The following is a 13,987-nucleotide window of genomic DNA, read 5'->3' on the forward strand; positions in this document are numbered from 1 at the left end:
CATCTTGAATTCTCTTTCTCTTTTCTTTCTACTTATCCACAGAAAATTTTCGTAAAGATGCTTGGCTATGTTTTTGAATATAAACCAGTGTGGCACCTTCCAACTTGTAGGACCCTGAACATATGTGTATTTGTATGCATGGCTCCTTATACTTATGTAGACCACAGAATCTCTGATGAAGGTTGTGCATGGTCAGAAACTGTATCAGCACCTCTGAAATGTAGTAACACAAAACAACCTTCATAGTTACAGTTCTCATCTTATTCTTTCTTGGGCACCCAGGGACTTAGAGCTAACCTGTTAGTGATAATTCAGATAAACAAGTGTGACATTCAAACCATTAACCAGGTATAGCCAATAATAATCATAAGAGTGTTTCCCATGGAAGAAAATGTAATGGCTAAGAAATGGGTTTAGGAAAACAAAATATAAGTGCCCAAGATTTGAAAACTGTGAAGTAGTCTCATGTAACATGTATTGTCCCAAATCAGCTGGGCAGGGTTTGGCACTATTTATAACCCAAACTGGGCATATTTCCTTGCAAATGTACAAATAATTCGGTTTCTTGAAAAGATAATGGGACAACTTTCAGTTCTTCTGGGGAGAAACTGTGTGTCCTAAATTGTTGGTCTTCATCCCTCACTTCCCACCCACAGCTTCCCCTTAGAAAGTCTCTGAGCTGAATGATGCACAGACACACTGTGAGGCATGCCTAGATTCTGGAGTCTAGGCCTTCCATTCTAAAAGAACAATAGTTTTTTTCTCGGGTGAAGGAATCACATATTTAAAACTAGCTAAGCATTGATAGCCCTGGAGGTTAAAAGAGAATATGTACTTATAAATTTCACAAACTATAGCTACCTTTTACTGGGTATCTACTATGTGTCAAGTATTATATACCAGGAACATTTATTTTATCTATTTGAGCCTTACCATACTCTTTTGGTGAAGGCACTATTTTCTCTACTTTACAACATCAGGAACTCCATTCAGAGAGATGAAGTACCCTGCCCTGGGCCGGCGTCTGCAGAGCGAGGGCTTTCAGCTAGGAAGCCTGGTCCTGGCTCTTCATCTGGTGCTCTGTGTCAAAATCTGAATAAGAGCTCTTGTGTCCTTCATGAAATCCACAACTCCTGGTTTTTAACACTTCATGGATCCTCAATTTTCTGCATTTCAGTTTATTCAAATCCTCTCCTTATATCTTCCTTGGTATTTCAGACCTTCTTTCACTTTCATCAATCATTAGGATGATAAATTAAAGATTGATTTGCTTGATCAGTTTGCTTCGTACCATAATATCCATGTTCCAAATCTTAGTCCGTATGCATCACCACCCCCACCTCCCACTAGACTTATAAATTGTGCACAATTTTGCCAATTAAGACTTAACCATCTTTGAGTCAAATTAATTAGGAAATATTTCTGTAAAACACAGTAGTTTAAACATGATATCATTCTAATTTGCAGTGTCTTATTGCAAATAAATTACATTAGATTTATATCTTTTCTTATTCTCACTTATAAAGGGGTAAATAAATATCATAATATTGTATATATGAGATGGAATTTAATAACTTGTATGTGAAATAGCTTTGAAAATAATATTTTCCTCTTTATTCTCAGTGTAATTATAGTGCTAGGTACCAGGAAGTGCTCAATAAATGCTAGTTCTAATGACCATGCTATAAGAACTGGTGGATTCAGGTTTAACTGGTTTTGTAGATTTGGGCATTCTTAGGAGAAAAATATAGATATTGTAACTATAGCAATATTAATTATGTTAAGAGTATCACAGATGCAGATTTCCCTTTTATTTTTTGTCCATGAAGCAGGTGCTTTATAATGGCCATATGAAGCTTCTGGAAATGCTCTAGAAAGATTTCAGAGTCATCTATTCTTGTCTTTTTCATGTGTTTTGACTTCCTTTTTACTCACCTGAGCTATAACTAAGAGATGTTCCTCCAGAGATGACACCAAAGTTGCCTTCCTCACTAAAAATATTGACTTCGTGGTAGGCCAGTCACTTTAAAAGCTGTGTTTAACAGACATGAATAACAGGTAACCTGGTGATCATCCTTAATGCTGCGTTCATCACAACAGAATACTGAGGAGTTGAGTGCATACTGAAACAGAAACAGAATATTCTTGTATTATTAGTTTTCCCTAAAGGGTTAAATTCATATGTGAGTGGAAACACTGTAGTATAAATGATAGAATGACCTTCTTTATATAGAGAAAAATGCTTTTCAGATATCAATATAAAAGTTTGTCTTACATATTGTATAGCACTCAACTAGGCACGTTTCAAAATTTATTGAGGGGGGAATGATGGTACTGAGATAGCTGTGCATGAAGGTGAAATGTGCTACAATAGACTCAATTAGTACCATTTATGATTATAGTTTATGTGATGTTGGCATCAGTTCATTAAAAATGTACTGAACTATCATCATTTTGCACAGGTCATTGAACAGCAATAAAGTGGTATCAGCTCTCCTTCATTATGACTCTGAGCTGGATTTGAACCAGTGACTCACAGGAAATAAGCTATGTTCTATTTTCAGTCCATAAAAATACATATATCAAATAGCAATACTTCTTTCTATAGTATTGTATCTGTAACTGCATTTTTTTTCTTGAAATGGACACAATCTATAAATTGTCTCAAAAATACAAATTTTATGTACTATAAAAGAATTATATTAAACATTTAAACATTACATATTTATATATTCATAATTTCATTTAATCTGGGTAAAAGTAGTCACATGTGACATGGTAATGAAAGGTCTTTTGGCTATTAAAGCAGAATGAAAATTATGTGCAGTCGAACACATGGCACAAATTTGCTTTCATGTAATTCCCTAAGGCATACATCTCCACCCCATATCTCATGGATTACATCAGCTAAAAGAATATTTGCCAAGAGAACTAAGCAGTGATATGTACTGAAAAGCACAATTTTCTTAAACACTAAAATTTACTGAAGTACCCTAACCATACTGTAGGTCAATTCTGATAGTGACATTGTGCCAAAGTAATATTCTGAACACCTTTCAGCTGGAATATTCTATAACTAAAAAGTAGTGGTAATACAGCCAGTGAACAATAACTACTTCAAACCATCAAGGGAACACAATGTCTGTTCATTCAGAAGAAATGGGATGTTGCACTATATAGGTAGTCAAATTTATGGAACAAATGTTTGCACATTTCTGCTTATTTAAAATTTTTCTATACCTTCAATAATTGTTTAGATTTTTTTTGTCTTTTTTACTATTATTTTCAATTGTCTACTATTACCTTTTTGTACTTGAATTATACAAGACTGAAATTCTGTCTCATATTTTCCAAGTTGGACATCACACAGTACATGATAAATGCTTGTTCCTAGCTTTGTTCTAAGTGTTGTTTACTTTGCTTTTACACTGTATTGTTTGTTGAAAGTTGTTTTGATTTTCTGTTCCATGTGCCTCTTGAACTTGGGAGGAGTGTTAATCAGCATGTCCTGTGGTCTTCTTTGTAGTCGCAGCGCCGGGTTACGTTTCACCTCCCTGATGGCTCCCAGGAAAGCTGCAGTGACAGTGGTCTAGGAGACCATGAGCCGGTGGGTAGTGGAACCCTGATCTCACACCCTCTTCCTCTGGTTCAGCCACAGGACGAATTCTATGACCAGGCCTCTCCGGACAAGAGGACTGAAGCAGATGGCAATTCTGACCCCAACTCTGGTGAGTCCCTTTAAAGTTTGATTGCTTGGAGTTCTGTTTTTTGTTGTTGTTGTGCATTTGAGTTTTAACACTAATTCTGGGGAGCAAGTGAATGGACATTCTGTTGGTTTTTGTTGGCTCTATTGTTGTTATATTTGAAAAATATCAGGTCTGGTGGACTTGATATATTGACTGCTAAACTTTGTGATGCTTCTTTATTTTATGAACCATTAAAAAAAGGAAAAAATGCTACAGATACAATTGCAGGAAGCCATTTGTTACAAGACATTGTGATGTCAAGGATGTTAAAATGTGAAAGTATTTTAACATTTTAGAATTGATAAAATACTGTTAAGAAATTTATGAAAAATAAGTAAAAAAGTATATGTGTATAATTCTGTGGAATGCTATTTTCAAATGAAGACTTAAAAAAAGATAAAATAGTGATTAAAACAAGCATGAAAGAGGATGATAATTTTTGAGTTGTAAAATTTTTTGTCCATTTCAATTTGGATGATTTGTTTTTAACCAGTACACTGAACAAGTGGAATGAGTGGGATGTAATTAGGAAAACCTTTATTCTCTACAGATGCACACTCACACCTCAGAAATCATTGCCCATTCAAAGTAGTCCCTGTGAGGGTACTTCTTCCTTGGCCTCTAGAGGGAATTTTGAGCAAGTGCTATATCGTTTTAGCCATGCTATTATTTTTTGAAAATATCATTGACTAGTTTACTTTTGTTTAAAATTATAAGTCCTAACTCAGTAGTTAATATGTTCAGTCTAGAGTAATGACCATGATTTAAAGATTTTTCTAACTCATATTGAATCTGTTTCAAACTTTTTGCCTTCAATGGAAAATGGGGATAGAGTAACCTTTCCCTAATTTTCTGGCTACTTCTCTCCTACTGCTTTAGATGTTAAAATAGCTCTGACAATTCAGTGGTTGAAGTAGAAATATGAAGAGGAGGTAAAAATTCATGAAAGGTCTTTCTTAACTAGTCCTGTTGTGGTAAACCAGCACTGGTGTTCTCTGGCATTTAGGATTTTAAACTGACTCTGTTTCCAGGGTGCTGATATGGTGTCTTTTGTACATGTGCCCTCCGCCTGCCGCAAGTTGTGTCCCCATCTCTGCCGGTTTCTCTGGTATGAGGTTCTCTTCTCATTGGCATGTGGAATTACATTGCATCTTCTTTCTGCTGAGGTTTTTCCCCACTCCAAGCAATTTGTTTAGGGAGACTAAATAAATTCCACACCAGCTCTGCTTCTCAGTCTTTCATGTCCTATGTTTCAGTCTCATAAGGAAAATATAAGCACATCTTTTTATACATATCCAGAGATTTGGTAGAGCTGACCAACTATTCTCCTTAGATATCTTGGTTCTGATTAGTCTAGGCACCACTGAATCTAAGTGGTTCCATTGAATCAAGCTTTTGTGGACCATGAGAAGAGGCCAGATAGGGAGGACAGCAACTTCTAAACTCATTTCCTAGTCTCTAACTTCCCCCTTTTCAATTTTAAAACATCTCTCACTGGCATTAAGCTAAGAGTCCCAAAATTGGCCCTGGACCCCTCTTCCGCAGGTAGGGAGTGGTTGGCCCCTCTTGTGTTTAAGCCTCTGCTAAAACCAAGATGGAAAGATCCCAATTTAAATTTACCAAAGTGAGTGGTTTTAGGACTTGTCTATATACTTCAACAAAGTTATTTTTATAGAAGTAAAATTTTTAAAAACGTATACAGAAGTACGGTTAACCTAAACTGCCCTAAGCTAGAATTTCATTCAATATGTGCAGCTACACACTTGGTGGCTTCTTAGAAGCCACCTGCCTCGCCCAGCCAGTAGCACTCGGCGAGCTGCCAAATGGGAGAAGACAGAGGAGATTCTAAAGCTGGAAGAAAATAAAATAAATAAAACCTTTCAAGCCGACTTCAAGAAGTCCCCAGAGTTTTTACCAAGCTAGTCACATAGAAAAAGAGACCCGAGGGATGACACACCCTTGCACACTCTAACATTCAGCTCAACACAGTGACTTCACCCAAGAGAATCATGGTCAATAAATGTGTTAAACTGGAACAAGTGCTCTTTGGTGGGAACAGGATCCTTATTAATCACTGGGAAAGAAGGAGGAGAGGAAAGTGGGGGAGGGATGAGCCCTGAGGGCCCCTGGAGACCAACAGTTCTTATGACATATAACAGGACTTAAAATGTTAACCTCCTTTGTACATGTCTAGAGCAGAATTAATTAGAATAGCCTAGAAATATTAACAGATTCATAACTAAATGGTAATTCATATTAGGATAGTATTATGATATATTATCTTAGAATTCTGCAATCACATTTTTGTAATTAACTTTGAGAAATTTGTGAAAGGAGGTACAGTAGAATTGAAGCAACAATCTTCAAAAGTAAAATCTTGCTATTTAGATTTAAACAGTTTTCTTTGTCTTCATTTGGGTCTTCTGTCTGTGCTCTGATAATTCATGAAGAATCAAGTTTTTATAGCAATGTGCTGCATCTGTATACAATATAAATGTCGGTATTATCTGTAGGTTATTAAGTAATGCATCTGTATGGATTCCTATTTTTTCAAATATGATTTTCAATGAAAAAAATCATTTAAAGTTGGTACGAATTTCACAGTAACTTTTGTCTATGCACTTTTTTAAGGGAACTAATACAAATGATATAAGGGAGCTTTTGAAAATGTCAGGCTTTAATATAGGACCTTGCTTCTAAACACACTCACATACCCACACACACAGTGACATTGATCTAGAGTATTCTTAACTTTCGATTTTATACATTTGGGTTGTTGGCATCATAAGGTTTAGATAATATCAAACTCTTGATTTTTGTAAAATAAGCTAAGGATCAAAGTCTTTACATGCAATGTCAAAATAAAAAAGTTTGCATTTAAGCTATAATTGATGGTTTTGTAAGTGATATTTATGTAAAATCTACAGTATTTACCTACTGTAACAGATATGACTCATGATAATAATTTAGATGTGCTAGAAATACCTTTCATTTATTTTTGAATTTCTAATCCCCATTTCTCTAGTGTGGCAGAAACTTTACATTTTTCCCCTCAATTCCTGGGAGGCGGGGGTCTGTAGTCCAAGATATTCTGGTTCCTGGGTCATCTGCGCACTTACTTGTCCACCGAGATGTTCATTATATCACTGGGTCCACCTGGATCTTCATTCTATTACTCCTGGTTCCCACAGGAATACTGCTCTTGCCTTCATGCCGTGGAAGGCAAAGGAGTTTGTGGGCTGCTGCCTGTGGACACCCACGCGCAGATGCGCAGGGCGGTGCGTCACTCTCTAGGTTCTCCCTGCCTCACTGGGCCTGCCATGGAATCTCACCTCCGGGCTCTGTAGTCCTACTCCTCCAGGTTTCTCTGCGTACTGCCCAAGAGCGCCATCTAGAATCTCACCTTTCCCTTTCTATCCTTTTTTATCCCTCTCCTTTCTGCTGGGCTGAGGAAATGTTTTTAATGTTTGGGGTTGGGGATCCCCAGTGTTTTTTGTTTTTGATACTTTCCCTTAAAGACAATTCCTCTTTTTTTTTTTTTTTGCCACAGTATCAACTAGAAAAAAAAATCCCGATTATAGGTTTAGAACTTGGCAAAATAACTAAATGCTATTTCACTGTTTTTCACCCTGTCTCATCCTCATCTATGTAGTGAATCTAAAGCCAATATGTGTTTGCAATGAATGGGGGTAGATGAAGGGATATATATAAGCAGAAAAAAATCGTATTTCAAAATTATATTCGCAAATATTGTGTAAAGTGGTATTTGTGTCTATTACTGAAGTAGTTGCACAGCATGCTATTAAATTGTACAGTGGATAGATATAAAAATGATAGACAAAAGAAATTATTTTTTAAGTGCTTTAAAAACATTTCATTCCATTAGTCATTGATTACCATGAAATCCAGTTCTCACAGGAAACCCAAAATATATACTTGACTGATATGTTAGTTTACAGAATGAATTGGTGCCCTAGTAACCTCCAACAGTGACCAATACCTTTGTTAGTTTTTTCAGTATCATAAAAAATAAGTTCTTGAAAAAATGGTAGATATATTAGTATGAGCTGGGTTTTTAAATAACATTAAGAATTATTTATCTTGTTAGCTGTGATAATGGAATTGTAGTTTTGTTAAAAGAACATCTCTTTTTGTTGGCGATAGATAATGAAGGATTTATAGGAGAAACAACATGATGCCTGGCATTTGTTTCAATAATCCTCCAACAAATCAATAATAACGATGATGGTAGTAAACAGTGAAATGTTAGTAGTTGTTGGGGTTGGATAATGGTTATACAGATGCTTTTTATATTATGATCTTTGACTTTGTACATGTTTTAAAATTCCCAAGATATGAAGTTGAAGTATATACTGGGAGACAGGAATAAATTTCAGAATCAATATATGAAACATAGGAGTTCTTCCTTTTTCCATTAATTGTTTTGATCCAAAGATATAGTATAGTTTACAAAAGTGTAACCAGCTGTTTTTATATATAGCAAGCATATTTTATACATTGAAGAGTGTTTCAAATGCTGCAATTAAACAGATTTTCAGTAATTTCATATATGTTTTGAAGACTAGAATGCATGTTGCTATTTGCCTCCATCAAAGACCTTTTGAGTAAAATAAAGCCTTTGAAAACTCCCCTTTAGAATTTATGAATAAAATAATTAACCGCAAACCTCTGTTTGTATGACACTGTGATTGCATGACCTTCAAGAAGAGTTTAATGGCAGGACCTGACAAGTATCCTTCAGGCAACCGAATAAATGATGTCTCTATGTTAGAGGCACATATAAGTCTTAGTGCATACCTAGCCAGCTGCCCCACACATGAGACACATACATGCAGTATTTCTTGCAGTGAGTTTTGTCTCCTTTACTGCATACAAAGATTTATCCCATTCACAAATAGCAGAGTAAATCGTATTTCCTTAATAGGTTAACTCATTAACATGATCATACACTCCATGTAAAATTCAATATACCATTAATTCTAAGAAAACATTAAGGAGGCTTTCAATTGAAGATTGCCCTTTTTAACAAATAAAACTAGTCTGATGAAAGAATTCCACTAAGTTAAAAACAAACAAAAACAATTATGTGATCAGATCAGGAACATCTTATTACCACTAATTCAGAATTAAGTCTTAATCTTGTCCCATTGAAAATTGTGAAAAGAGTTATTTTTATATCTGGTATTTCCTTTAAATGTTATTTTAAAGGATTTTCTGCTATTCAATCATATGCAAAATTGAAAATTATATTTACTTTATTAAATCTCTCTTACATGCTTCTGACTCTACCTGGACTGTGGATGAATCTGTTGGTGACTTTTTTCTCTAAGGACAGTTTTGGTAACTAATAATACTTAAGGGTATTATTTATTGAGGTCTAATTTTGAGTCAGGAATGCTAGTAAATGCTAGTAATTGTTTGTGCTCTCACACCAATATTGCAAGTTAGATAGTATTCAAAATAACCTGAATCTCAGAAAATTTTAGGCATTTGTCCAAAACTTCTTGGCGTGTATCTGAGGCAGAATGTGAACTCAGGTGCCTGGCTCCACAGCTTATGCTTCTACTGTTTAGAGAAACCACCTTCCAGGTATATATGTTTTAAGGCAGTGTATAACTGAGTGCGATCACCACTGCCAGTTTAAATTCTGGGACAGGGATCTTAATTTTTAGGAGGAAATTTGAGAAATTGTGTATTAAAATGAGCTGGCTGAACAGTCTGTCAGTAAGTTGATCAGCTTGTGAAAAATCTACTTCTGCAAGTTTCTTTTTTTTTCTTGTATTTGCTTAATGAAAATTTAGATCTTTGTGGCACCCTACCATCATACAGTATAAAATTATCTTATATTGAGGCATAAAAAGGGAAGTGCTTTGCCTTTAGCTACATACTTTGTGGGCCAAGAGTAAAACTCATGTATGCTGACTCTTTTCACTGAAACAATTGTTAAGTATCATACCATCATACCTTATACTTTTTCCTCAGAGAAAATCTCTATGATTTTTTGACTAACTTTTACTAATCTGTAAAGACTGTTTGTTCACTTTTCTATTCTCCATGTGTAAGATTACCTGGCAAATGACAGACCTTCAAGTGAATTTGCTGACTGAGTGAACAAATCAATATTTTACATAAAACACATGAAAATACATTCAGATAAATTGTTTTAAGTTAAAAACAAACAAAAATTAGAAAGTAATGCATTATGTTAACTGTTGTTATCTTCAGGTTGGAGTATTTATTTCTTCTTTTTAATTGTGTTTTCCACAATTTTAATAATAAATTAAAAATTGTATTTTCCTTTTGTAATGAGATAACCTACAGGGAAAGCATCTGATTACAGACATGAGAAAAAATATTCCTAATATGTATTTTTTGCATTAAGTAAAAAATTACATTAAAAAATATCCTTCCTGTGAATTCTAATGATACAGGATGTACATGCTAAGAAAAATTGAAAATTTAAAATATTTGGTATGAGAAACAGATGGTCTTTATGGAGAGAAAAATAAAACTGAGTAATTAAAACTTAAAAGGCTCCAGAAAACTCCAGAAAAAAATAGTTACCCTATGTAATTCCAGTCCTAAGAAATTGTGCTAATTTCCTAAACTGAAGGAAAAAAAAATCACTAACCATAAAATGCCTTGGGAATTAAACATAAATTTGATTATTTTTTGGCACAGTATTATATTAAATAATTTTCTGAGCCGTGTTTATTATTTTTATAAGTATCCTGGGTTGAGCTAATTATGTAAATTCAAAGAAAATTGTTCAGAGGTTTCAAATTGTCACCTGTTGCGTTTCCTTCCCCGTGGGATTTTTATAATCAATTCGAGGTGATCCTACAATAGTGACACCTGGGTTAATGAAGCTAGAGTTCCTCAGAGAATGGTATGGAGAAAAGGAAGTCAATCCTGTGTTTTGAGTTTAAGGAGAAAAAAAAGTTACAAAAAAGCCACAAAAATAATAATTTCCTTATTCTTTTTATCCTATGAGACTTTAAGTTTTTGACTGACTGAATTTATTTTTCTAAATCTAAGTTCAGGACTTATCTAGTGTTAGCTACTTTCACCTCAAAAGCAGTAAAGACAATTTTCTAGATTAAAATCACCCAAATTATAAACCAAATATACATTTACCCATCTCCTATCTCTCTCTCCTTTGATCTGTCTAATGATCTATTGCTAATTACCACAAGCTGAAAGCCTCAAGACAACATGAATTCATAATCCCACAGTTAGTCAAGCATGGTTTAGCTGAGTCTTCTGCTCAAGGTTCCAGGTTGTATTCTCATCAGCGTGCTGAACTGTGGAGGAATTTACTTCCAAGCTGTTTTGGATTGTTAGCTGAATTTCTTTCTTTGCAGTTACAGGACTGAGAGCCCCAACATCATGTTGCTATCAGGCAGAGATGGGTCTCAACTCCTAGAGGCTACCCTCAGCTTCTAGCCACATACGCCCCCCAACATCACTGCTTACTTCTTCAAAACCAGTTAAAGAGCCAGTTTCTGTAGAGTGAGTTTGTGGCAATATGGAGTCTTGTACAATTTAACATAATAACAGAAGTGACACTGCATCACCATTGCCATATTCTATTGATTAGAAACAAATCTTAGGTCTCATCCACATTCAAGACAAGGGGCTAAACATATTTGTGAACACCAGGAGGTAGGCGTCATGAAGGGCCACCTTAGACTATGTCTGCCACAATCAATGTAAGACTTAGTCATTCTTACATATCTTAGTATTCAAGAGCTTTTAAGATCCTTTATTCAATTGGCTTTTGCATGATTCACTCATTTATCTATTTATTCATTTATCCATTCATTCTGTAAACACTATCTGCCAGGTACTATGCTAGATTCTTGGGACAAGTATTAAAACCATTACTCCCTAAACTTAAAAAGAACTGACAGTTATTAAACTGTGAGATCAAGAGTTCTTAATCTGAGTTCCTTGGTAGGAGAGGTCCCTGAGTAGGTTTTTGTCAATCTGTGAAGTTCCTGGAATTCTTCCGCAACTTTTTTTTCTATAAGGGGTATGCTATGAGCATTATATAGACCATTAAAAGGAGACAGAAAAGAAAAAGAACATTGATTTTTGTTAGAGAGAAGATACTGGATACCAATATTATTAGGGAACTAGGAGGAATGCTAAAGGTAAATGTATTTAAAAAGATTTCAGCATAGAATGTCTTGAATAAATAATAATTAAAAATTTGCTAGATAAAATGGTACTTTTAAGAAGTGGTAATGCATGAATAAAAATTGTCTAAGTCAGTAAAATGTATGTGCATGTGCATGTGTATGCACATGTGTGTGAATACTCTCTCAGTGAAGGCTTCTTGGTGCTATGAAACGTCATGGCCAGTTGCGCAAGCAAGTGAATGGTTCGGTACCTCTGGAGCACATGCAGGTGTGATTAGCTCCACCAGTTGGTCTCAGATTATTAACCTCCACAATGAGACTGTGTGCACCTATGAGAATATTGATACAAAAATTACAGTTATTTGATATAAATAAATATTCACCTAGCACAGAAACTGAAACATAGTCAATAATACATGGTTGGTATTAACATGCTCAAGTAGGTGACAATAAATGAAACTGTAGTGGGAGATAAGTTGAATCCAGATTTTGAATAATGGGGAGGATAGGATAAATTCTAATTTGATATAAGAGTTAAAGAAAAAGACAGATATGAGGGTTTTAAAAAAATTTTAGTTTATGAGACACTGGAAAATTACACAATTAAATATGCCAGAGAGTGTAAGAGTAAAACTCAGATTAGGAATTAACAATTTTGTATTTTATTTTAAAGTTCAAGCTGCTGGACAAGCTTATCTAGGAAGTAGGAATATGGTTCTGAGTTGGAAACTGGAAATTGACAATATTGAAGGTGAATGAAACTCTGGGAATAATAATTATGAGGAAAGACAAGTTGTCCAACAAAGCAATCATGACAAACTTTAACATTAGTAGAGGCCAAGTTGAGGGTGGAATGGAGTAATAGCAAAGACCACAAAAATGAAGCAGGTACATCCAGGAAGATACTTGAAAGCTCCAGGGATATTTGTGTCCTGTGCATAATACTTAATATCAGCTTTTTCTGAAGACAATGTAGGATTGTGATTAAGAACAGGCTATAGAGTCAGAACAACCAATGACCTAACTTACTGATCTTGGGGTCACAGAACTGTTGGCATATAACACAGGCTCAATTTATAGAGATCATTATTTTTTTGTTATTATTATCAGCAGAGAATGAAAAGATATAGAACAAAGAAAACATATGTCTTAATTATTTAGCAAAAATTTCCAATCAAGCTTTAAAAATTGCCATGGTAAATTTTGAAATTTAAAATCATTGTTGTACATTAGAAGAAAGAAAATTCTAAAACTATTAGTTTTAAATAATGAAACTTCATATTTATTTGAACTTTTTTATGTAGCTTTCCTTCATACTTATCATATCTGAAAGGTAATTCCAAAACATCACATTTTTCTAAAGACTAGTAAAAATCACATAGTAAAGCATATTTATGCTCCATTATCTTCATTGTTTCACTTTAAAATAATTATTTCACTTTACGATTTTAAGGTAATAACTCCTGTATTAATTATTCACACTGCACTGTCTGTTTTGTTACCATTTTATTTTAAAAAGGAATGCAATGAGATGATTGTATATAACATTACTTGGTGTAGTTAAGATGGCTGTGAAACAGACAGGGACACAAGCTTTCTCTGCTGGAAAGTGCTAGATCTCATCAATTTCAAGTATGATTTTAATTTCCCAAAATAATTAGTTTTGAGTACTCATGTATTGCAAATGTTTAAAAGTTTTTAGTAAAATTATTTTGCATTCAGGCTTTAAAAGAGTCGCAAATAGTGTTTAGTATTACTGTAGAAAAATCTGTAGGAACAATCTGCCTCCTAGTGTAAAGTGAGGGTAATGCCAGCTTGCACTGGCGTGCTGCATGCAGTCTCATTTCTGTAGCTGCACACTGTCATGTGATTCATTCCTCTAAGGAGCCATAAAAGGTAATGGCATTACTCAACCCGGGATGTGTGGTCTGCCCTAGAGAAGAAAGAAACTATTCTTAGCATATCTGTGTTTACAATAATTCAAGAGGTGTGAAAGTGATAGATAAATAGATAAGCAAATCAGTAGCCACATCTAAGCCAAAAATAAGGAATTTACTTCTTTCACTAACTTTTAGA

At 34.6% G+C, this 13,987-nt stretch overlaps 1 protein-coding gene across 10 annotated transcripts in view; it reads left to right on the forward strand.

Annotated features, from left to right (window-relative positions):
- PCDH9 (protocadherin 9) overlaps positions 1 to 13,987 on the forward strand; it is a 904,506-nt gene that overhangs the window by 583,737 nt on the left and 306,782 nt on the right. For 6 of the 10 annotated variants that reach the window (XM_037023554.2, XM_073212540.1, XM_073212536.1 and 3 more), the window contains one exon: positions 3,527 to 3,728. In XM_037023554.2, coding sequence (XP_036879449.2) covers positions 3,527 to 3,728 — 202 coding nt within the window. The remainder of the gene's footprint in view (positions 1 to 3,526; positions 3,729 to 13,987) is intronic. The other 4 variants (XM_037023552.2, XM_073212539.1, XM_037023553.2 and 1 more) reach the window with 1 other exon arrangement.

Source organism: Manis javanica, chromosome 9, assembly GCF_040802235.1.
Source record: "Manis javanica isolate MJ-LG chromosome 9, MJ_LKY, whole genome shotgun sequence".
NCBI lineage: Eukaryota > Metazoa > Chordata > Mammalia > Pholidota > Manidae > Manis > Manis javanica.